This window comes from Notothenia rossii, assembly GCF_949606895.1.
Source record: "Notothenia rossii genome assembly, chromosome: 2".
Taxonomy (NCBI): Eukaryota; Metazoa; Chordata; class Actinopteri; order Perciformes; family Nototheniidae; genus Notothenia; species Notothenia rossii.
This window is the reverse complement of record NC_136904.1, coordinates 285,462-310,461: the sequence shown is the minus strand read 5'-3', so window position 1 is coordinate 310,461 and position 25,000 is coordinate 285,462. Positions and strand designations below refer to the sequence as shown.

General features: G+C 44.5%; 1 protein-coding gene across 1 annotated transcript in view; it reads left to right on the top strand.

The window, feature by feature from the left end:
• Positions 1 to 25,000, top strand: part of LOC307027942 (uncharacterized protein) — a gene marked incomplete at its 3' end in the record, with an annotated part of 79,975 nt that overhangs the window by 10,156 nt on the left and 44,819 nt on the right. The window contains exons 3-4 of the mRNA XM_079662636.1: positions 12,930 to 13,059; positions 13,650 to 13,975. Of these exons, the coding sequence (XP_079518762.1) occupies positions 12,990 to 13,059; positions 13,650 to 13,975 (396 nt within the window). The 5' untranslated portion in view covers positions 12,930 to 12,989. The remainder of the gene's footprint in view (positions 1 to 12,929; positions 13,060 to 13,649; positions 13,976 to 25,000) is intronic.

Genomic DNA, 25,000 nt, shown 5'->3' with positions numbered 1-25,000 from the left:
TCCGCTCAAGATAGGATTGAAGTCTATTTTCCGACGCGAGGCGTTGTAGAGGCGCGGGGCAGGAAGTGGACCGGTCAGAGCATCCGACCCATCCCCAAAATAAACTAATTTGCAGACCCTATCCCTCCGTAGTCTTTTAAGTAGGAGGAGAAATGCCAGCGTTCTCCTCCGGTTTGCAGGCACTGTGTACATTATAGAATAATTATGATGATGAATGCATTTTTTTACCACTAAAATACAGAAACACATCTTTGATTCATGTCGTTTATAACTGGGATATTATAATTATTATTAACTCTGTCTCCACAAAGTAGCCTGTCCAGGAAATATGCCCAAATCAACAAAAACTGCGAGCCGGCAGGCAAGACGCTCATGGACAAAATATTGTCCATGGATTGGCTCATTACCAGTTCGGGATTCCATGAGGAGTTCTGATGTCCTTGTGTGACGATCAAGCTCACGATAAAGCCTCCCCTGTTCAAAATCCTCTCCCACTCTTTGTCTTCTAATACTACCAATACAGTGTAGAGTTTTCTCAAAACGTAATATTTATATTCTGAAAAATTGGGGGTATTGTATGTAATTGGGGGTATTGTATGTAATTGGGGGTATTGTATGTAATTGGGGGTATTGTATGTATTTCTATTGGTAGTGTGTTTCGTGCCTGCACCACATCTTTTTGTACGGTCTGGTCTTGGATGACCGGAAGCTGTGTGGTTCATAGAAACATGTTCTTACTCCATATCTTACCCTCAGCCTAACCCTTTTATTGTAAATTGTATAAGAGCCTCAGAATACTGACATCTGTATTTGTTGTCATCTTTTTTTTCTTCGAATGTGTTATTATTTGGTGCAGGCACGAAACATAATACCAATAGAAATACATTGCTTCTAAAATCGTTCTGGGTCAGAATACTGAAATCAGTATTTTTAAATCTGTTTTTCCTTCTAATTTGTTATTATTTACATTGCTTTTAAAATCGTTCTGTGACACGAAGAAAATGGCGAAATGGTGTCGGTGAACACGAATCAATAGATTCATTTTGGGACTATAACACCAAATGCCGTGAGACTGTGTTGGGGAGGCAGGTGTACTTCCTGTTGTAAAGTTCAGTATTGTTAAGTTGCAATAAGCTAACAAACTAACTAAACCAAAATTGAGCCAGAACCTTTCCTTTTTAGTTTGACCATTTATTGAAGTGATTGATATTTCAGGCTGAGAGGACAATGGCCAGTTACACATGGTTGATTAAGCTGTGTACTTCTAGCCGACTGTTATGTTAGCATTCATTATTTAACAGCAACTAAATAGAAGACTAACCAATGTACTCCAGCTAGCCGGCTAACCTTCCATCTGTTGCTCCCGGTCTGCACGTGTTACATTGCTTAAAGGGGACCCATCATGCAAAATGCACTTTTGTACGTCTTTTCTACATGAACATGTGTCCCCGGTGTTCCAGGGAACTCACCAAGTGTCAGAAAACACAACACTCTCTATTTTCCTCAATACACAAATCTCTTAAAAAGGGGCAGCAACGGATCTGATACAGACTGATCCAGATTTGAACACTTCTGTGACATCACAGAAGTGGCGCTACGGCTATTGGGCCAACTCCACCAATCAGGAGGAGGCAGCCACGGACATTGCTGTTGGAAAGCGCTGGAGACGCTGTAGTACATATGCCAGGCCTGTAGATGGTGCTGTTCTCACAGAGTCAGCCCATGATGCAAAGACAGTGTTACATTGAGAGAAATGAGGAATGGCTAAAATGCATGATCTGTTTGGTATTTTGAAAAATAAAAAGTATAAATATGCCTTATATAGGTATGGTCCTCCACTATGTTATTCAAATATAGCATGATGGGTCCACTTTAAACATGTTTAATGGTATATCAGTGTATTATAGTTGTTACTTGATATTTTTAAACCAGAACGTTTCTCGATTCTTTGTACAGTATGAAAGGAGTCTTTGTACCTTTGAGTCCATGCTGAAGTTCAGTGATGTTAGGAAAAGGTCTGTGTCTCGTGGTCAGCATCCTCTGGTCTCTCTGCATCACCTGGAAACTTGAAACAAACAGATATATGTAAAGTAACAATGTGTTGCTCACAGACCTTTTTACATGCAAACGTCATGTCCTAATCTTTTTGATTATCTGAAAGGAAAACCCCCCCATGAAGTTGATACGCCTCTTTGATAAATAAATTAAATGATAACGAAACCAGCTGCAATGGATCATGGATCCACCAGGGGGAGCAGTGATTAAAAAGCTGCCACAGTGGAACTCATGTGAAATAAACAGCTGATAGATCTATAGGTATCTGATATAGCGGATCTTTGTTAAGATCCATATGTCACGGTGTTGAGGTGTAACATACAGAGACATGTATAGTGTATGACTCCATGTAATACTGTGCGCAACTCCATTTTGACAGGATAGCAACTGGTGACTTCTAGGTGAGTAACATTCTGTTTTCAGACTTCTCTGTTTCAGTGTGTGTACTCTGTATCAATGCTCTGTAGTTGATCTGACTGAACCGTTACAGTATCTGTCAGGCAGAAACTTGGGACAACTCATTTGACTGAAACCTTAAAACTGAACTAACTGACTGCTAGGGTTAACTTTGATTTAAACAATACTAAGAGCTTTATTGAGTAGGTGTAACTGCATTAAGGGTTCAACTCATAACTTTATAGCTCAGAGACCCAGGTCGTCGCACGCATCTCTGCTTGTCTAGCAGACATCTCTCAGTGGATGTCTGCTCATCACCTCAAGCTCAACCTTGACAAGACTGAACTGCTTTTCCTTCCGGGAAAAGATTGTCCCACTCTTGACCTAACAATCAACATCGGCCCCTCTGTTGTTTCCCCGACTCAGACTGCAAGGAATCTGGGTGTGACCCTAGATAACAAACTGTCCTTCACTGCAAACATCTCTGCTACAACCCGCTGCTGCAGATACACTCTTTACAACATCAGGAGGATACGTCCCCAGCTGACCCAGAAAGAGACGCAGGTTCTGGTCCAGGCTCTCGTCATCTCACGCCTAGACTACTGCAACTCCCTCCTGGCTGGTCTACCTGCATGTGCCCTCTGACCTCTGCAGCTCATCCAGAATGCAGCGGCTCGTCTGGTCTTCAACCTTCCTAAATGTTCCCACACCACGCCGCTCCTCCGCTCCCTTCACTGGCTTCCAGTAACTGCTAGAATCCACTTCAAGACACTGGTACTTGCGTACCATGCTGTGAATGGATCTGGCCCTTCCTACATCCAGGACATGGTTAAACCGTACACCCCAGCACGTGCACTCCGCTCTGCATCAGCCAAACAGCTCGCTGCACCCGCACTGCGAGGGGGACCCAAGTTCCCATCAGCAGAAACACGTGGGTTTGCTATCCTGGCTCCAAAATGGTGGAATGAGCTCCCCATTGAAATCAGGACAGCAGAAAGCTTACACATCTTCTTCAGACTGAAAACTCATCTCTTTGGACTCCACTTCCAGAGATAGAATTACTAACAAAGCACTTATATACTAATAAAGGGCTGGCTTTCTAAATGCCAGTTGAGTAGCACTTGAAATGTTTGGCTCTATGAAACCTGATGAACTTATGATTCTGTTTTCTTTAAGGTTGTATTTTGTTGGTCGAACGCACTTATTGTAAGTCTCTCTGGATAAAAGCCTCAGCTAAATGTAATGTAATACCTTTATGTAAGTAGCTGCAACTACTACTGTGTTCATTGGATAGCGCTGTACAGATCTGGCGGCAGACATACGTCTCTGGGCGGCATCTGAATTGTCAACGGGGGGGGGAGGGAAGCGCTCGTGAATTGTTGTTACGGAAACAGAAGGGTTTCAGGTTGCCATAAGGCTGTTGACGGTCTTATTATAGGCTACATCCATTAGTTGGTTTTGTGGCACATTTTTAACGCTGTGCCAACTTGGGCAAGCATGGAGAGAAAGGGAGAGAGAGAGAGAGAGAGATTGAGCGAGGCAGAGAGCGTGTGCAGCGGTCTGCTTGCGCACAGAGCAGCAGTTTGTGAGAGAGCCGGCTTGAGAGTCCATTTCTCTACAAATATAATTGATAGCCAGCCTCCCTTCTCCCTGGCTGGCTTGCTAGCTCGTTGGTAACGTAACTGATGTCTTCTAATGTGCCTGCATCTGGCGCTGAGTTGCCATATTCCTTTCATGAACCACTTCCTGATATCCATTGTTGCAGATAAATATAAATGATAATAGCCAAACTAAGCTAGCAAGAGTAAACTGACAGGCTGCTGTGCCGCATCTCACTCAAAACCCCACACGACTCAACCCAGAGAAAAACAGTCTCGTGTGCAGCCTTTCATTCAGCCTTTCATTCAGCCTTTCATTCAGAATCTCATTCAGAATTTCGTAGCAAAATAAAAAAAATGCTATTAAACTAATCTTTCAACATAGTTTAAAACAAAAATAAATATTAGGACAAAGCCCTACAAATAACAACCATAAACATAAATAGTGGCGGCTCCAGAGTATCTGTGTTGGGTAATCTATGGCAGGGCTAACCCATACAGTGGAGGGGCTCAAGTCAGTATTTGTAATTAATGACATACAGGCTCCCCTTGACAGCGAAACGCCACGCGTGAGGTTTAGATTATTTCCCAATCCAAATGTAACTGGATGAAATAAAACGGCACATTTGTCTTGTAGTAAATAAAAAGGGGGACCTGGAGCCAATCCTGCAATTTCCCCACAAGTGAAAGAGTTGACATGCTGAAAACCCAACCCAAGCTACTCTGGGAGGATTCTCCCCCAGGAGATTTTTTGAAATACTACCATAAAATACACATTCTGCCTTTGGTACTCTCTTGAGGAGAAAAATAAATAAATCTATTATTACACGACATATTTAAAAAAATGAATGCCATTTTAGTTTTGTGTTACTTTGTTCTGAAAGCTGAACCTGCTGCTCCTCACAGAGAGAAGAGGGAAGAGGCTGTGAATGACTTTACTTTGTGGATAAGGGTGGATAGCCCCCACTGTTCTGTGTGTCAAAATGAGAGACAGCCCACACACCTATCAATCATCAAACCGTGGGGTCTTATTTCATTACGTGTTGATGTCTATCAACACGTAATGTTGTATCGATGTATAAAGAGATGTACTCCAGCAAAAGTATTCTCCGTCGGGACTTCCTGCAACAACACCACGCCGTTATCTTGATTCTGATTGGCCAGAAGACATTATCAAAGATGTTCTATTGAGAAGACGATCACTACGTGACAAAAGTTTTCTAAACCGTTTCTAGTCTTCGGTATTTCCAGACAAGTGGCTACTGAAATCAATCTGACTAACTGCTGTCTGTGTGATTTACTCCGCGAGTTGGCGGACTTTAGTTTCCTTACTTTAACATCATTGTTCATGGGGGGGCTAAGCCATTTTTGTTGGTATGGCTGTAGCCTACCCCAGTATACCCTGGCGCCGCCCCTGAACATAATAATAAAATAAAATGTTGTATTCAGCCCTGATTAAAACAGCGGGCCCAAATCCTGGATGGGCGGGCCCGGCCCCATGGGGCCCGCCCATGACGCCGGGTCTGGTGCTGTACCACATGATTGTCACTACCTGGGGTATAAGACCGTTGGAGTCACGCCCCTTCTCTCTCTGTCCTCAAGTCTCTTGAGATGTGTACCTATAATAAATAACGCTGTGATGAAAGGCTAAACTTGAACAGCTGAGATTATTCACCTTTCTGCTGCAGGAGACAAAAGGTCTAAAAAAAGAGTCTAAATCTGCTAACAGGTTACGGGCCCAGATGCGATGAATTATTCTACAGTTCGAAGCGCACGTGCGATAACGAGGCGAGAAGATTGCTTGTTAGCACGGTTAGCATAGGAGTAGCTAGTTAGCCACGTGTTAAGCTAGTTTAGCATCTGAACCGAGGGAAGCTAAAGCTAAGCTAACAAGGACCTAAGCTAAGCTACTGAAGCTACAAACGCAAAAGCCATGGCAAATAGAACCACGAGGAAGAGCAAGTGGCCCACGTTTGACGGGAAAGCAGAAGAGTATGAGCTTTGGGAAGAGAGGATGCTGTGTTGCATGCACGGGGTGGGATTGAAGGAGACCATCCTTCGAGCACCCGCTGGAGAGCTGACCGCGGCACTGAGGGCTCAAGACGACAAGCTCAATGCTGACGCCTATTGTGAGTTAACGCTGCTACTCAACAATACCAGTTTAGGCCTGATATTCAGAGACACGAAGGACAAGGGCCGAGAGAGTCTCAGAGTATTAAGGGAGCACTATATTGGAAAAGGCAGACCCCGTATCGTCACCTTGTATATAACCATGAGGGCGCTGAAGAAAGCTGATAATGAGACGGTGACAGAGTACATTATCTGAGCAGAGCAGATCCCTACGGCACTCAGGAGCGCGGGAGAAGCACCGAGTGAGGGACTAATGATGGCGATGGTTATTCAGGGATTACCCGAAAAATACAAGCCGTTCACACTGATGGTGACACACGGTAACGTTGGGACAGTTCAAGGCGAAGTTGAGGAACTTCGAGGTGTGTGTGTGTGTGTGTGTGTGTGTGTGTGTGTGTGTGTGTGTGTGTGTGTGTGTGTGTGTGTGTGTGTGTGTGTGTGTGTGTGTGTGTGTGTGTGTGTGTGTGTGTGTGTGTGTGTGTGTGTGTGTGTGTGTGTGTGTGTGTGTGTGTGTGTGTGTGTGTAAGGTAAGGTAAGGTACGTTTATTTAAGCACATTTCAGACGCAGAGGCAATTCAAAGTGCTTCACATGATCTTGAACACATCATAGTAAGACGACAGAGAGGAACACTATAAATAAACATAATGGAATAACAGATTCTTAAAAACAATGAGATACAACATAGTTTAAAAACGACATTGTAAATACGGTAAGTGCTAAAACCAGTTAAAAGGCTTCTGGGTAAGCAGCTCTAAAGAGTCGTGTTTTTGGCCTGGACTTCAAAGAACTCAGCGTGGCTGAAGAACTCAGCGTGGCTGAAGAACTCATGAAGAACTCAGCGTGGGTGAAGAACTCAGCGTGGATGAAGAACTCAGCGTGGATGAAGAACTCAGCGTGGGTGAAGAACTCATGAAGACCTCAGCGTGGGTGAAGGCCTCAGCGTGGGTGAAGAACTCATGAAGAACTCAGCGTGGGTGAAGACCTCATGAAGAACTCAGCGTGGGTGAAGAACTCATGAAGACCTCAGCGTGGGTGAAGAACTCAGCGTGGGTGAAGAACTCATGAAGACCTCAGCGTGGGTGAAGGCCTCAGCGTGGGTGAAGAACTCATGAAGAACTCAGCGTGGGTGAAGACCTCAGCGTGGGTGAAGAACTCATGAAGACCTCAGTGTGGGTGAAGACCTCATGAAGAACTCAGCGTGGGTGAAGACCTCATGAAGAACTCAGCGTGGGTGAAGACCTCAGCGTGGGTGAAGACCTCAGCGTGGGTGAAGACCTCAGCGTGGGTGAAGACCTCAGCGTGGGTGAAGAACTCATGAAGACCTCAGCGTGGGTGAAGGCCTCAGCGTGGGTGAAGAACTCATGAAGAACTCAGCGTGGGTGAAGACCTCAGCGTGGGTGAAGAACTCATGAAGACCTCAGCATGGGTGAAGACCTCAGCGTGGGTGAAGACCTCAGCGTGGGTGAAGAACTCATGAAGACCTCAGCTTGGGTGAAGACCTCAGCGTGGGTGAAGACCTCAGCGTGGGTGAAGAACTCATGAAGACCTCAGCTTGGGTGAAGACCTCAGCGTGGGTGAAGACCTCAGCTTGGGTGAAGACCTCAGCGTGGGTGAAGAACTCATGAAGACCTCAGCGTGGGTGAAGGCCTCATGGAGAACTCGGCGTGGGTTTGGTTCTGAGCCGGGGAACGATGAGTAAGCCCGCCCCCGATGACCTCAGAGCCAGGGGCGGACTGGCCATTGGGAATACCGGGAGTTTCCCCGGTGGGCCGGTGCTGTGCGTGGGCCGGATGGCAAAAAAAAAAAAAAAAAATGATTTGCCTAAATCTTACCGGCCCACATTTGTAAGTTTTCCGGCCACTCCCTGGAGGGGTGTGGCCACTCCCTGGAGGGGTGTGGCCACACCCTGGAGGGGTGTGGCCACACCCCACTGGGCTGGGCTGGGCCGTTTTGATAGGCTACGTATGTTCTATCTATCAGATAGTTTCACTTTCAAACATCAGGCCCGTAGCAGCTGTCACTGAACGATCAGGAGTGAGCGACTGAGAGACCTAGCTGGCAGTTGATTACAGATGGATAAACAAGCTCCAAAGCGTAAAGGCGTTGTTGTATAGTTTGTGTATACAGTATACAGTATTGTAGCGAGCCCTGGGTTCAGAGGGAGGGGCTTGCATAGGGGAGGTGGGGGTGGGGGGGTGGGGGGGGGGGGTTGGCAGGGAAACGGAGTTCAGGGGGGGTGGCTGTAGGATAGAAAAGGGGGAAGTCACGTCTGACTCAGAGGTTGCGCGGCTGTGGAGAAGAACGTGTTGCCCACATTCTGTCACTGAGTTTAGGCTAGCTAGCTAGCAGGTTTATTGTTTTGGGTGCAGTCACTTTTGCCTCCACTTGCTGTTCAAATAAATGTTGAAAGAAAAAGTAAATCTGTTTACAGTTCTGTTTCATATGGGTGTTGAGAGATGCAGTGGCGAGCCTCTGTGAGGGCCTAAGATATTCTCTTTAATATTTAAAAACATTACAAAAAATAATATATACTTTTTTAATATATTTTTTTAGTTATATTTTTTTATTAGTTTTACCAAAATAGCTTGATTCAATTGTATTTAAAATAACATTTCCAAAGAAATAAATCCTTCGTATCTGCCTAGAGATGAGAGTAACAAACTTCCGGGCAAAAATAACGGCTCCTCCCACTTTTGGGGGAAAACAATGCTGTCAGTTGAACGGCGGTCAATACAAATTCTGAAGTTTTTGCCAATCCGATCAGAAATGTAAGAAAACCGGAGATTTGTGTATCTTCAAAGAGCCCGATTCCAATGGCCAGACAGGCCAACAATTGCATTAAGCCATTAGAAATCGACGATCGGGCTCGATATATGGTTAAATATAGCAGTAGGCTATCGATTGTCATAGATGAGAGTAACATCTACGTCACTTTACGGCCCCGCCCACTTTTGGGGGAAACAACGGCTGTCATTTGAATGGCGATGGAGCCTGAAGCCACAGAGATCTTCTGTTACTGTCCTTTCTTCTTAGAGGAAGTTCAGAAACACGTAACTCTGGATTTGTTTTAATGTTTGAGGTGCAACAAACGACACAGCAGCTTTCTGGCATGATAAAACTCTTATGTTCTGCCTCGCTCATGAGAGTAACAGCTGGAGAAATTACAGCCTCGCCTACTGATTTTAATTTAACCATATATCAACACCGATTGTCGATAACCAATGATCGAATGTAACTGTTTGCCTGACTGGCCATCGTGATCGAGGTCTTTGAAGATCCACAAATCCAGGGTTTTAAAAAAAAATTATCGGATGGGCAAAAAGTTCAGAATTTGTATTGACCGCCATTCAAAGGACGTTGTTTTCCCCCAAAAGTGGGCGGGGCCGTAATTTTTGCCCGGAAGTGACGTAGGTGTTACTCTCATCTATTCAGTTTCTGTTGGAATGTGAAGGGTTAAATGAAAGAAGCTCGTCTCTGCGAGTTACTGTGAAGAGAGGAGCTGTTGGACGTCCAGGCGGTCCAGCTATAGTAACTGAACTCAAGAGTAATGTCAGATGACAGTACAATTGAACAATCATATCTTCCCTCTAAATGGGTGGGTGTTATTGGTTATTATCGCGGACTTTATGAGAAGTTCCGCCCGCTGTGAAACTTTTCTTGTTTCCATAGCAACAACAACTTCCTGTCAACAGCGTTAACTCGCCTTCAAAATAAAAGCATGCCAAATTACATTTAAAGAGCATTTTGCAGGTTTTTATTTTTTCTACATTTATGCTTAAACTTGCTTGAAAATTACAATTAAAAAAGTGAATGCAGGATTTGATATGTTTTAGAGACATAAGGAATTCAGAGGGAAAGGAGCAATTTTGAGCTCTACTCTTAAAAACAGCTTTTTTTAAGGTCATACGTCAAACGCGTCATATTACATCACAAAGGGGAAACATCTCCGCTCTCTGACCGCGGGTATAGTTAGTAGTTGCGTTGAGTAGAGCGGTTGTGTTTAAGTGAGCTGGTATTTTTCGGTAGTTTTACATTGTATTTCTCCATTTGTAATCATGGTGCAGTATTGTGTTTGTGCAGGATGCACAAACTCCAGCCTGTCAGGACATCGAGTCCACAGTAAAAAGGACCGGAGCTAGCGTTCGTTCCTGGGTGCGTTGTTCATCCACCTCCCTGCAGCACATACTCTCCACAGCTTTATCAGGAAACCGTATTACTTCTCTCTCCCCCCCTTCACTGCTCTCTCTCTCTCTCCCCCCCTTCACTGCTCTTTCTCTCTCTCTCCCCCCCCTTCGCTGCTCTCTCTCTCTCCCCTCCAGTACACGGCACCGTAAGACGTAGTGTGGAGTTGCATTAGGTAACGCTGTGGTGGCTGTACTGCTCCAGCCGTCTCCTTTGTGTTTGTTTCTGTGTTGTTTGTGTGGGCGTGGTGGCTGTCACTCCTGGCTCCCGGCTCAACCTCCACTCACCTGCTGCAATCAGCTGTGCACCCTCCCCGACTACACACCTGCTTTCCATCAAGCCATTTACAACGGCATATCAACGGAGGCTCCACAACCTTTCTCCGCCAGATCGTCAAGTATCAGCCGTATCTCTCTCCCCTCCGGTACACAGCACCGTAGTGGGGAGTTGCATTAGGTAACGCGAGACACGGCTGATACTTGGCATTAGTTTCTGTTATGGATCAGTATCAACAGTCCTGCCAGTAACGTTACTATATTATCAATGCTACTTTAGTTATAGCCTGATATATGATAGCTAACTTTACAATGTTGTGATGTGACGTTAGCTAACATTCTGTAGCTAACGCCGGTCACTCATCAAGACAGCTGCTCTGTTCTCCACTGGTTCTCCTCACACCACAGCTCCATTTCTCTCCGATGGCCGTTATTTCTTCTAATCCTTGGCTGCTCCTGGTCTCTTGGACGCCTAGCAGGCTCATAATTATAAGGTTGTGGTCCGTCATATGCATTTGAATATTCATGTTCAACTTCTTCTGTGTCTTCTGTGTCGAAACTAGCATTGGGATCCATGTTTATTAATACGTTACACCGGCCGCTCTCCCCCTTGTGTCCCCCGTGTTACGTCACACGCGGGAGGTCACGTGCCGAGGCTTTTTTATGCGGAAGTGAACATTTCTTACAACAATTCGCTTTCATTGATGCGTTTTGCATCCCGGGCCGTTGTTTTGATATTCCGCTGAAGTATACGCTGTGACGTAATAACTCGAGGGAAGGGGTGGGGGTCAGAGGGCCTAGGTATAAAAGTCACTGCTCGCCACTGGAGAGATGTATCCATAGATTTAGTCCCTAATGTTGCTCTCAAAGTGCACCAGATTGATGCATTTAACCTCAACATTTAAAAAAAAAGGTCTTCCCGGGGGAGCATGCCCCCGGACCCCCCTAGAGAAGGTGAGGTCCACCACCTGCCCACACCCCCTTTTAAATTGTCTCACCCACATTGAGGATGCTTCCTACGCCCATGTTTTATTCCATGCGTCAAGTCAGGCAAATTGGGTCCAAATGTTATTGCACCAATGATCTGTTAACATTAAAATGAATAAATATATGCTGTAACTATTTTGCTCTAGGCAACTCAAGGGCTCAGGTGATGATTATTATATGAATAATGGTCCAAAACAACATTAAATGCAGGGTTTTTTGTTAAGTAACATACTTTCATTGCCAGCCGGCCGATACATGTCGCGCATTAAGTGGGCCTGTCTGTCAATGAATCCCCGGGCCACTTTTTCCTCCCAGTCCGCCCCTGCTCAGAGCTCTGGGGGGCTCGTAACAGGGCAGCATGTCAGACATATATTGGGCTCCCAAACCATGTAATGCTTTATAAGTTAACAATATCATTTTTAAATATTCTGTAAGCTCCTGGTAGCCGGTGCAGAGACCTGAGTACTGGGGTGATGTGTTCTACTCTTTTGGTTTTGGTCAGGACTCTGGCAGCGGCGTCCTGGATTAGTTGTAGTTATTTCACCGATTTTTTACAGAGACCTGCAATACACTATTACATTAATCAAGCATGCTAACAACAAATTCGTGAACTGGTTTTTCAAGGTCTTGTTGAGACATGAATGTTCTAAGTCTGGCTATGTTTTTCAGGTGATAGTATGCTGATTCAGTAATTGTGTTGATGTGGGATTTGAAATTGAGGTCAGGGTCCAGAACTACGCCTAGATTTCTCACCTTTTCCGATGTATATCAGTAGGGCTTCTAGTTTAGCGCTTACCTCAGCCCGTTCCTCCCTTTTGGCACCAAAGATAGTGTGTGTGCGTGTGTGTGTGTGTGTGTGTGTGTGTGTGTGTGTGTGTGTGTGTGTCAGCCAGCAGGGGGCGCTGCTCTCTCACTGTAGATCATATAGAAACCTGTAGCTGTTTATAATGATATAATAATAATAATATAAAATTAAGACCATGTAATTATTATAATAATACTTTTGTTTGGTTTTGTAAATAATGACTTTTATTATTTACTAATTATTGTTCAAACTGATCCAGTGATCAAAACACTATAATGATAATACACTGAACATAAAATGAAACAAAACATTTCTTAAATAAGACTTACAAAAAATGCACAATTATAATATGTGTTAAATAATCGTAATATATTATTATGGGAAATTATTACTGTTAATAATAATATCATAATATTAATGATAATGAGCAGGTAATATTATGAATAAGCTGTTGCTGTAATCTGACCTCAGATCAGCTGCTCCTATATTTGTTATTATAGGATGACGTCAGACTCCTGCTCCTATATTTGTTATTGTATGATGACGTCAGACTCCTGCTGATGACTCTGTTCCAGCATGGAGTCCCCTCTCATTCAACCGGATGTCAGGCCAGACCTCTTCAAAATAAAGGTATACCATTTAAATTCAACAACAACTTTTCTAAAAGCCAGTTATTTATTTTGAACTTTGATATCTTTTAAAAACATAGATAAATACTCACAGAACATAAAACAGACACACACACACACACACACACACACACACACACACACACACACACACACACACACACACACACACACACACACACACACACACACACACACACACACACACACACACACACACACATTACATTGCACTTAGCTGACGCTTTTATCCAAAGCAACTTACAATATGTGCATTCAACCAACAAAATACAAACTTGAAGAAAACAGAATCATATAAGTACATCAGGTTTCATAGACCTAAAACATTTCAAGTGCTACTCAAATGGCTTTAGATAAGCCAGTCCTTTATTAAGTGCTTTGTTAGTAATTATTTGTTAGTATATAAGTATAAGTAAATGTAATACAAAAGAAGAACTTACACAAGAAGTGAAAAAGGTGAATATAAATGTAGACACACAGAAATACACCCAGAATAACACAAGCTTTAAACTTCATTAAAAACAGATATTCTGTAAAAATAAAACAAGAATCCGCCTTTATTTTTGAAAGGCCTCCCCGGAAGTGCATCAGTGTTTATCCTCCGCCGCTTTACAGTCCGCTCTCAGCCTCGGACGGACCGGTTTTTCCTCTCCAAAGTGTTTCTGAAGTCGCTCCGTATCACACCGGCCCTCCCGCACTGCTGTGGCCGCAGAAGGCGCTCCCTCCTCGGCATGGCTTCCATCGTGTGTCGGGTGCAGTTCCTGGAGGACTCTGACCCCTTCATCTGCACAAACTTCCCCGAACCGAGGCGACCTCCGCCGGCCAACGTGGAGGAAAACCTTCCGCTGAGCGAGCAGATCTCCGGGATCCACTCTCTGCTGCACGCGCCCCTCAAGGTGAGTCCTCGAAACTCCAAACTCACCTGTAGTCTGAACTCACCTGTACAGTTAACAGCTGCTCTCAGAGCCTATACAAACTACATGTAGAGCCTCTGAACTCACCTGTAGAGCCTCTGAACTCACCTGTAGAGCCTCTGAACTCACCTGTAGAGCCTCTGAACTCACCTGTAGAGCCTCTGAACTCACCTGTAGAGCCTCTGAACCACCTGTTGAGCCTCTGAACTCACCTTTAGAGCCTCTGAACCACCTGTTGAGCCTCTGAACTCACCTGTAGAGCCTCTGAACTCACCTTTAGAGCCTCTGAACTCACCTTTAGAGCCTCTGAACCACATGTAGAGCCTCTGAACTCACCTGTAGAGCCTCTGAACCACCTGTTGAGCCTCTGAACTCACCTGTAGAGCCTCTGAACTCACCTGTAGAGCCTCTGAACTCACCTGTAGAGCCTCTGAACTCACCTTTAGAGCCTCTGAACCACCTGTAGAGCCTCTGAACCACCTGTTGAGCCTCTGAACTCACCTTTAGATTAGCATTGTGGGGATTTGAAGGACGCGAAGTCTACCCATGTGCAGCCTCGACATTACCCCCAAACCAAGGACGCGGCCTCGGTGGAATTCCAAGTATGCTGGAGATTGGAACAGTCCTTCGGCGGCACTCGATGACGTAGCATCCTTGAAATATTGGCTTGGAAGCCAGTTTCGTCGCGATTGAGAAACGGCCCGTGTCTGTTGTTTCTCCACCACTGATTGGTTGGATGGGATGTCTCCTCAGGTCATAGTTTATCTGTTTCTCCACCACTGATTGGTTGGATGGGATGTCTCCTCAGGTCATAGTTTATCTGTTTCTCCACCACTGATTGGTTGGATGGGATGTCTCCTCAGGTCATAGTTTATCTGTTTCTCCACCACTGAGCGGTCATTTTAAAGAGACGTCCATTAATGATGACAGGAGGCACAGCAGCCCTCTGTCTGATGGACAGATGTGTTCATGACCACTTATATATTTACTTTGATTCATTCACAGTGCGGTGTAATGAGACAATAACAGGCTACATATGCAGACACACACACACACACACACACACACACACACACACACACACACACACACATATATATATATATATATATATATATATATATATATATATATATATATATATATATATATATATATATATATATATATATATATATATATATATAGATATATATATATAGATATATAGATATATCTATATATATATATATAGATATATAGATATATATAGATACGTGTGTATATATATATCTATATAGATATAGATATATATATATACGTATATATATATATGTATAGGTATATATACGTGTATATATATCTATATATATATAGGTATATATATCTATATATATATATATACGTATATATATATATATATATATATCTATATATATATATATATATATATATGTATAGGTATATATATTGTTTGTAGATATCTACTAAACTAAAGCAGAGACAGAGAGTAGGTCTGTTACACTGAGTGATATATATTATACACACTGCTCTGCTTTCTGCACGGACCTCTCAGCTGTTCTCTCTGGAAACATGGCGTCGTGATGAGAGCAGTTAATAAAATAATATCCAGACGATGCATGCAGAGCTGTGATTGGCTGAGATCAGTCCAGCCGTGCGTCACGCCTCTTTGAAACATCTCTGTTCCCGGAAATGCATCCAGGAAGGAGCCGAGGAGGATCCATCAGTGTCTCCTCGGTTAGAGCTCCTCCAGAGAGCCTCCTCTCTCCTCTCTCCTCTCTCCTCTCTCCTCTCCTCTCTCCTCTCTCCTCAGTTAGAGCTCCTCTAGAGAGCCTCCTCTCTCCTCTCTCCTCTCTCCTCGGTTAGAGCTCCTCCAGAGAGCCTCCTCTCCTCTCCTCTCCTCTCCTCTCTCCTCGGTTAGAGCTCCTCCAGAGAGCCTCCTCTCTCCTCTCTCCTCTCTCCTCGGTTAGAGCTCCTCCAGAGAGCCTCCTCTCTCCTCTCTCCTCTCTCCTCTCTCCTCTCTCCTCGGTTAGAGCTCCTCCAGAGAGCCTCCTCTCTCCTCTCTCCTCTCTCCTCTCCTCTCTCCTCTCTCCTCAGTTAGAGCTCCTCCAGAGAGCCTCCTCTCTCCTCTCTCCTCTCTCCTCGGTTAGAGCTCCTCCAGAGAGCCTCCTCTCCTCTCCTCTCCTCTCCTCTCTCCTCGGTTAGAGCTCCTCCAGAGAGCCTCCTCTCTCCTCTCTCCTCTCTCCTCGGTTAGAGCTCCTCCAGAGAGCCTCCTCTCTCCTCTCTCCTCTCTCCTCTCTCCTCGGTTAGAGCTCCTCCAGAGAGCCTCCTCTCTCCTCTCTCCTCTCTCCTCCAGAGAGCCTCCTCTCTCCTCTCTCCTCTCTCCTCCAGAGAGCCTCCTCTCTCCTCTCCTCTCCTCTCCTCTCTCCTCGGTTAGAGCTCCTCCAGAGAGCCTCCTCTCTCCTCTCTCCTCTCTCCTCGGTTAGAGCTCGACCAGAGAGCATCTTCTCTCCTCTCTCCTCTCTCCTCGGTTATAGCTCCTGCAGAGAGCCTCCTCTCTCCTCTCTCCTCTCTCCTCTCTCCTCGGTTATAGCTCCTCCAGAGAGCCTCCTCTCTCCTCTCTCCTCTCTCCTCGGTTAGAGCTCCTCCAGAGAGCCTCCTCTCTCCTCTCTCCTCTCTCCTCGGTTAGAGCTCCTCCAGAGAGCCTCCTCTCCTCTCCTCTCTCCTCGGTTAGAGCTCCTCCAGAGAGCCTCCTCTCTCCTCTCTCCTCTCTCCTCGGTTAGAGCTCCTCCAGAGAGCCTCCTCTCTCCTCTCTCCTCTCTCCTCGGTTAGAGCTCCTCCAGAGAGCCTCCTCTCTCCTCCAGAGAGCCTCCTCTCTCCTCTCTCCTCGGTTAGAGCTCCTCCAGAGAGTCTCCTCTCTCCTCTCTCCTCTCTCCTCGGTTATAGCTCCTCCAGAGAGCCTCCTCGACGCTCGATCCTCAGTCCTCGAAGTGCATTTAGAGAGATGAGATGTCCTTCAACATGGCGCGCTGAAATTCATTTCCGGGTCACTACCGGAGGACCGAGGAGTCGAGGAGGGGAACTAGAGGAATGAGAAAGGCCCATAGCTTATCTGTTTCTCCACCACGGACTTATATCATATTTGTCCTGCGTGTTTCCAGCCAGGAGATGTTCTGCTTTGTACATTCATTTAAATGATTCATAGCTCATGTTAAAACTCCCGAAACTCAAACACAGTTTCAAGTCAAACTTCTAGATGACGGAGGAACTGAGCTTCAGATCGAACACATGGGTGAATAACGTACACGGAATGAAATCAAAACAAAATGATCAAATGGGTTAAACAAAAGTAAAATAAAGTAACCAGGGGTCAGCATGAGTAAATAGAAACTAACATGGTATTTGGTAAATAAACTGGGAGCTCAGCCTCACATTTCAAATGGCTTCAAGAAGTGCTTTAGTCCAGCCCGTTAGACTCTACAGTGAGTGCTTTAGTCCAGCCCGTTAGACTCTACAGTGAGTGCTTTAGTCCAGCCCGTTAGACTCTACAGTGAGTGCTTTAGTCCAGCCCGTTAGACTCTACAAGAAGTGCTTTAGTCCAGCCCGTTAGACTCTACAGTGAGTGCTTTAGTCCAGCCCGTTAGACTCTACAGTGAGTGCTTTAGTCCATCCCGTTAGACTCTACAGTGAGTGCTTTAGTCCAGCCCGTTAGACTCTACAGTGAGTGCTTTAGTCCAGCCCGTTAGACTCTAAAGTGAGTGCTTTAGTCCAGCCCGTTAGACTCTACAGTGAGTGCTTTAGTCCAGCCCGTTAGACTCTACAGTGAGTGCTTTAGTCCAGCCCGTTAGACTCTACAGTGAGTGCTTTAGTCCAGCCCGTTAGACTCTACAGTGAGTGCTTTAGTCCAGCCCGTTAGACTCTACAGTGAGTGCTTTAGTCCAGCCCGTTAGACTCTACAGTGAGTGCTTTAGTCCAGCCCGTTAGACTCTACAGTGAGTGCTTTAGTCCAGCCCGTTAGACTCTACAGTGAGTGCTTTAGTCCAGCCCGTTAGACTCTACAGTGAGTGCTTTAGTCCAGCCCGTTAGACTCTACAGTGAGTGCTTTAGTCCAGCCCGTTAGACTCTACAGTGAGTGCTTTAGTCCAGCCCGTTAGACTCTACAGTGAGTGCTTTAGTCCAGCCCGTTAGACTCTACAGTGAGTGCTTTAGTCCAGCCCGTTAGACTCTACAGTGAGTGCTTTAGTCCAGCCCGTTAGACTCTACAGTGAGTGCTTTAGTCCAGCCCGTTAGACTCTACAGTGAGTGCTTTAGTCCAGCTCGTTAGACTCTACAGTGAGTGCTTTAGTCCAGCCCGTTAGACTCTACAGTGAGTGCTTTAGTCCAGCCCGTTAGACTCTACAGTGAGTGCTTTAGTCCAGCCCGTTAGACTCTACAGTGAGTGCTTTAGTCCAGCCCGTTTGACTCTACAGTGAGTGCTTTAGTCCAGCCCGTTAGACTCTACAGTGAGTGCTTTAGTCCAGCCCGTTAGACTCTACAGTGAGTGCTTTAGTCCAGCCCGTTAGACTCTACAGTGAGTGCTTTAGTCCAGCCCGTTAGACTCTACAGTGAGTGCTTTAGTCCAGCCCGTTAGACTCTACAGTGAGTGCTTTAGTCCAGCCCGTTAGACTCTACAGTGAGTGCTTTAGTCCAGCCCGTTAGACTCTACAGTGAGTGCTTTAGTCCAGCCCGTTAGACTCTACAGTGAGTGCTTTAGTCCAGCCCGTTAGACTCTACAGTGAGTGCTTTAGTCCAGCCCGTTAGACTCTACAGTGAGTGCTTTAGTCCAGCCCGTTAGACTCTACAGTGAGTGCTTTAGTCCAGCCCGTTAGACTCTACAGTGAGTGCTTTAGTCCAGCCCGTTAGACTCTACAGTGAGTGCTTTAGTCCAGCCCGTTAGACTCTACAGTGAGTGCTTTAGTCCAGCCCGTTAGACTCTACAGTGAGTGCTTTAGTCCAGCCCGTTAGACTCTACAGTGAGTGCTTTAGTCCAGCCCGTTAGACTCTACAGTGAGTGCTTTAGTCCAGCCCGTTAGACTCTACAGTGAGTGCTTTAGTCCAGCCCGTTAGACTCTACAGTGAGTGCTTTAGTCCAGCCCGTTAGACTCTAAAGTGAGTGCTTTAGTCCAGCCCGTTAGACTCTACAGTGAGTGCTTTAGTCCAGCCCGTTAGACTCTACAGTGAGTGCTTTAGTCCAGCCCGTTAGACTCTACAGTGAGTGCTTTAGTCCAGCCTGTTTTCTTCGTCAGCTCGTCTTCTCGCTATCGCCCGGGGCTAAAGTTCAGCTCCAGTACTCAGATCTCTCTCTGTGTCCCAACACGATAAACCTCAGTACTCAGATCTCTCTCTGTGTCCCAGCATGCAGTCCAACATCAGGGAAACGTTATCAACACCGCTTTACTCACAGTTTCATCCCACAGACAATCAGACTGCTAAACACCAGAGATCTGTGAAGAGAGCACATCCTGTACTCGAGTAGAAGTACACACATCCTGTACTCGAGTAGAAGTACACACATCCTGTACTCGAGTAGAAGTACACGCCTCCTTTACTCAAGTAGAAGTACACACATCCTGTACTCAGGTAGAAGTACAGATACTCATGTTTAAAAATACTCTGGTGAAAGTAGAAGTACTGACTAAACTTCTTTACTCAAGTGAAAGTAAAGAACTTTGAAATGTCCTTCAGTAAAAAGTACCCATAACTAGCAGCTGTTTTAAAGAGTACCTGACCTCCCTTTATATTAACAGAAAAATAATGTCATTGTTAGCTAATGAATGTTTCCATGGTGACCAACGGCAACATGACAACGTTTCCATTGGTCCCTCTTCTTTAGAGAAGACCAGGAAATGATGGATACACGGATCGTGTTCAAATCAATAGGCACGCAATGACTCTAAATAATAATGATCACGCCACCACACACACATTCAGACTAAAGGAACCAGCCTGTTTGGAAAATGAGAGAAGTAGAGAGTACAGGTATTTGAGTTCAACATGTAAGAAGTAGAAAGTACAGGTATTTGAGTTCAACATGTAAGAAGTAGAAAGTACAGGTATTTGTGTTCAACATGTAAGAAGTAGAAAGTACAGGTATTTGTGTTCAACATGTGAGAAGTAGAAAGTACAGGTATTTGAGTTCAACATGTAAGAAGTAGAAAGTACAGGTATTTGTGTTCAACATGTAAGAAGTAGAAAGTACAGGTATTTGTGTTCAACATGTGAGAAGTAGAAAATACAGGTATTTGAGTTCAACATGTAAGAAGTAGAAAGTACAGGTATTTGAGTTCAACATGTAAGAAGTAGAAAGTACAGGTATTTGTGTTCAACATGTGAGAAGTAGAAAGTACAGGTATTTGAGTTCAACATGTAAGAAGTAGAAAGTACAGGTATTTGTGTTCAACATGTAAGAAGTCAAAGTAGAAAGTCGTCAGAAAAATAAGAAGTGGAGTAAAGTACTGATATCAGAAAGATGTACTTAAGTACAGTAACAAAGTATTTGTACTCCACTACTTCCCACCTCTGTGTAAAGTGCCTTGATCAAATGTAATCTGTCATCTTGCAATCTGTTCTTGTACATATCATATTCTATTTACATGAACATAGCGTTCTTGCAGTATTTCTGTCTTGTATTCTCCACGATGCGTCGTTGGAGAGCTCAGAAGAGTCTCATGTCTCCACTGAAGCTGCTGAGCATATGATGAGAACACCTTTGAGTCTTTAGTTGAGTTTCCCATCAGAGCTCAGTGCTGCGAGGCGTTCAGGGCCCGCTGGAATCAGCAGGATCAGATCAAAACCCTGAGATTACATTCCTGCACCGACCACCTAATTGTTCCCACAATGCACTGGGGCAAAGATTTAATGAACTGATACCACCCGTACAGAGATGAGAAAACAAGCCGTCATTCAAGATTTAAAGGCTTTATTGACAAGTGCACAATACAACAAAGCTACATGCAATAAACTAAACACATTAAAATACAGAACGTGTTTAATGCTGACAGTAAGAAGCAGGAATAAGAAACATATACACATTTAAAATAAAAAAAATACTGCACAGTGAGTAAATACTGTGGTAATATATAATATGTGGAATGAGGAGTATTTGAATGACCCTCCTCTTCCTCTGCGGTGGTTACAGAGGAAGAGGGTGGAGTCTGTAAACAGAAGATAAGCTGATGGACGGATGTAATATCCAGCAGAGAGAAGATAGAGTTCAGTTCATGCTCTGTGAGATACTTTAATACACAGGGATGTTAGCATAGCTTAGCAACGGGGTGCCCACACTTTTTCAGCTTGGGAGCTACTTTTAAAATGACCAAGCCCAAATGATCTACCTACAGGGCCGCCCCTGCCCAGTCTGCGTCGTGAGAGGGGGTGCTGTGCTCGTGGACTAAACGGCGGATAAACTTGTGGCGTGCTTACACTAATTGCGCCGCATAAGCGCATAATAGTGCGCCGCATTTGTGCTTCAGATGAGGAGGTGAGGCCCCCTCATGACTGCATGAACCCGTATGGCACAATACAACTCAGACTTACCTGCACGTCAATCAAGTGGCAAATGCCATAGTAAGGATGGATGATAGGCTAACTTAAAAAAAAAGTCTTCTTTTTTTTTCAATGCCATGAGATCTGCCCACACTACCTTTGCGATCGACGTACTGGGCACCCCTAGCTTAGCATAAACACTGGAAATGGAGGGACACTGCTAGCATTGTTTTTAAATTCACCAGTGAGGTATTTACTGACGTTACGTAGTTCATGTCGTAGAATTAAAATCTCTTCAGCTTGTGTTAGAAACAGACCTTATTTCAGGATGACCAAAAACACATTCAGAGAACCATTGACCTCCAGACCAGGGGACAGGAAGGGATGAAATGCTGACTCATATTGGGTTTAGGACTCATTCCTGCACCTCTCTTTATCCACTGATGCTAACGAGCTAGCGGTTGTTAGCCACACAGATCATGTGACCTGCGTGTGTCCCGCTGACAGCACTGATATTATTATAAACACTGTAGAGAAAGGTCATGGTAGCAGTGGTTTAGTTGTTGAAACTAAAACCAGTGAAATCCAACAGTGAAAGTAACTAAGTACTTTTACTAAAGTACAAGATCTGAGTACTTCTTCTTTTACTCAAGTACAATATCTGAGTACTTCTTCTAAAGTACAAGATCTGAGTACTTCTTCTTTTACTCAAGTACAATATCTGAGTACTTCTTCTAAAGTACAAGATCTGAGTACTTCTACTTTTACTCAAGTACAAGGTCTGAGAACACACTCTTTTTTTACTGAATGAATATTGGTTTAGTTTTGCAGTTCAATTCAAAACACTCATAAAAGATGGTTATTTAATTTGACTCCATAGATCTATTGTGCTTTTACTGTATTCTACTACGACAGCTGGTGACTCAGCAGATTATCAGTAGATTGTAAACACTTAGGAGGCTTTGTTATATATTCAACACAAAGACTACAGAGCAGCTCCACGTTCTCCAGACATGCTGCCCGACGAGTACTTCTTCACTTTGCCTGCACTGATAAAACTCACATTGGGTTTGAAATGCAGTTTGACTCCTAACAGAGTTGTCAGAGGAGCATGTTGCTATTTTTATGAAAGTGAAAGCTGTGAGCACTTCTTCAACTTTAGCAGTTAGGAAACAAGCTTCTCTTCTACCAAACCTCTCCTTCAGGGCTCGAGTCTCGTGGTGATTAGAGATGTCCCGATCCGATCACGTGATCGGGGATCGGAGCCGATCACGTGATTTTCAAGAGATCGGAATCGGGAGAAAAAAATCGGGGATCGGGATTTATTATTTATTTATTTTTAAATACTTTTTTTTTAATTTTGTATTCAATGTTACAAAACAAAAATGACCATGTTCAAGTCTTAAAGTCATCCTGAGGCCTTAGTTTTGGTTTCAAATTACAGAACATCATGTATGTGTTGCTTCTTTGGGGCTTGTTTTCATAGACCTGCTTATTTCTCTCAAATCTGGCAACAGAGTGGGCGCAGTGTGTAATTGTAGCAGTAAGCTAACGAGTACTGATAAGCTTTATTTTATTTTGATCCAATGCTGCACAACTGAACTGATCCAATGCTGCTGTGAAAGAAAGAAGCGATATCCATGTTGGATAGAATATCCAATTTAAATAAAAAAATAACCTTAAAGGACAACTTGAATGCTTTTTTTCTTTTTTTTTCTCTTAATGCATTGCATAAAGATCGGATCGGGAAAAATCTGTATCGGCAAATTGTCAAAATTAAATGATCGGAATCGGATCTGGAGCAAAAAAAGGTGATCGGGACATCCCTAATGGTGACGATACTAAATGGGTTTAGGACGGGAAAAATGACTTTCAACACCAAAATGACTTCATCAAGCTACACTGTGAACAAGTTATCTGTGTTAGCTTCCTCAGGAGAGCTAGTTAAAGTTGTCTGTTAGCCGTTAGCTGTTTATTAGCTGGCGTTAGCAGTTGGCAGCTAGCTTTTAGCTGTTAGTTATTAGCTGTTGTCAGTTAGCTCCTAGCTGTTTGCAGCTGGTATTAGCTGTTAGCCGTGAGCAGTTTGAAGTTGGCAGTTAGCTTTTAGCTGTGAGTTATTATCCATTAGCAGTTCGTTTTTAGGTCTTAGCAGTTTGTGGTGCACGCTTAGCTGTTAACTATAAGCAGTTAGCTGTTGTCAGTTAGCAGCTAGCTGTTAGTGAGCAGTAGGTTATTAGCTGTTAGCCGTTAGCAGTTGGCAGTTTGTTGTTTGCTGTTAATCATTAGCAGTTAGCTCTTAGCTGTTAATCATTTGCAGTTATCTGTTAGCAGCCGGTAAACAGAGGTTCCATGGAGTTACACTTGGTGCAGTTAGCTGTTAGCAGTAATCTGTTAGCTGTTAGCCCTTAGCAGTAATCAGTTAGCTGTTAGCAGTAATCAGTTAGCTGTTAGCAGCCGGTAAACAGAGGCTCCATGGAGTTACACTTGGTGCTGTTAGCTGTTAGCAGTGATCTGTTAGCTGTTAGCAGCCGGTAAACAGAGGTTCAATGGAGTTACACTTGGTGCAGTTAGCTGTTAGCAGTGATCTGTTAGCTGTTAGCTGTTAGTAGCCGGTAAACAGAAGTTCAATGGAGTCACACTTGGTGCAGTTAGCTGTTAGCAGTAATCTGTTAGCTGTTAGCAGCCGGTAAACAGAGGTTCCATGGAGTCACACTTGGTGCAGTTAGCTGTTAGCTGTTAGCTGTTAGCAGCCGGTAAACAGAGGTTCCATGGAGTCACACTTGGTGCAGTTAGCTGTTAGCTGTTAGCTGTTAGCAGCCGGTAAACAGAGGTTCCATGGAGTCACACTTGGTGCAGTTAGCTGTTAGCTGTTAGCTGTTAGCTTTTAGCAGCCGATAAACAGAGGTTCCATGGAGTCACACTTGGTGCAGTTAGCTGTTAGCTGTTAGCAGCCGGTAAACAGAGGTTCCATGGAGTCACACTTGGTGCGGTTAGCTGTTAGCTGTTAGCTGTTAGCAGCCGGTAAACAGAGGTTCCATGGAGTCACACTTGGTGCTGTTAGCTGTTAGCTGTTAGCTGTTAGCAGCCGATAAACAGAGGTTCCATGGAGTCACACTTGGTGCAGTTAGCTGTTAGCTGTTAGCAGCCGATAAACAGAGGTTCCATGGAGTCACACTTGGTGCAGTTAGCTGTTAGCTGTTAGCAGTTAGCTGTTAGCTGTTAGCTGTTAGCAGCCGGTAAACAGAGGTTCCATGGAGTCACACTTGGTGCAGTTAGCTGTTAGCTGTTAGCTGTTAGCTGTTAGCAGCCGGTAAACAGAGGTTCCATGGAGTCACACTTGGTGCTGTTAGCTGTAATCAGTGAGCAATGATCTTTTTGCTGTTAGCATACATGCCAACCTTTCCAAATCCAAAAGAGGTAGGTTTGCGCTCGGCAAATGTGCACGCCCAAATTAGGTAATCAGAAGAAGTGGAACCCCAGTAA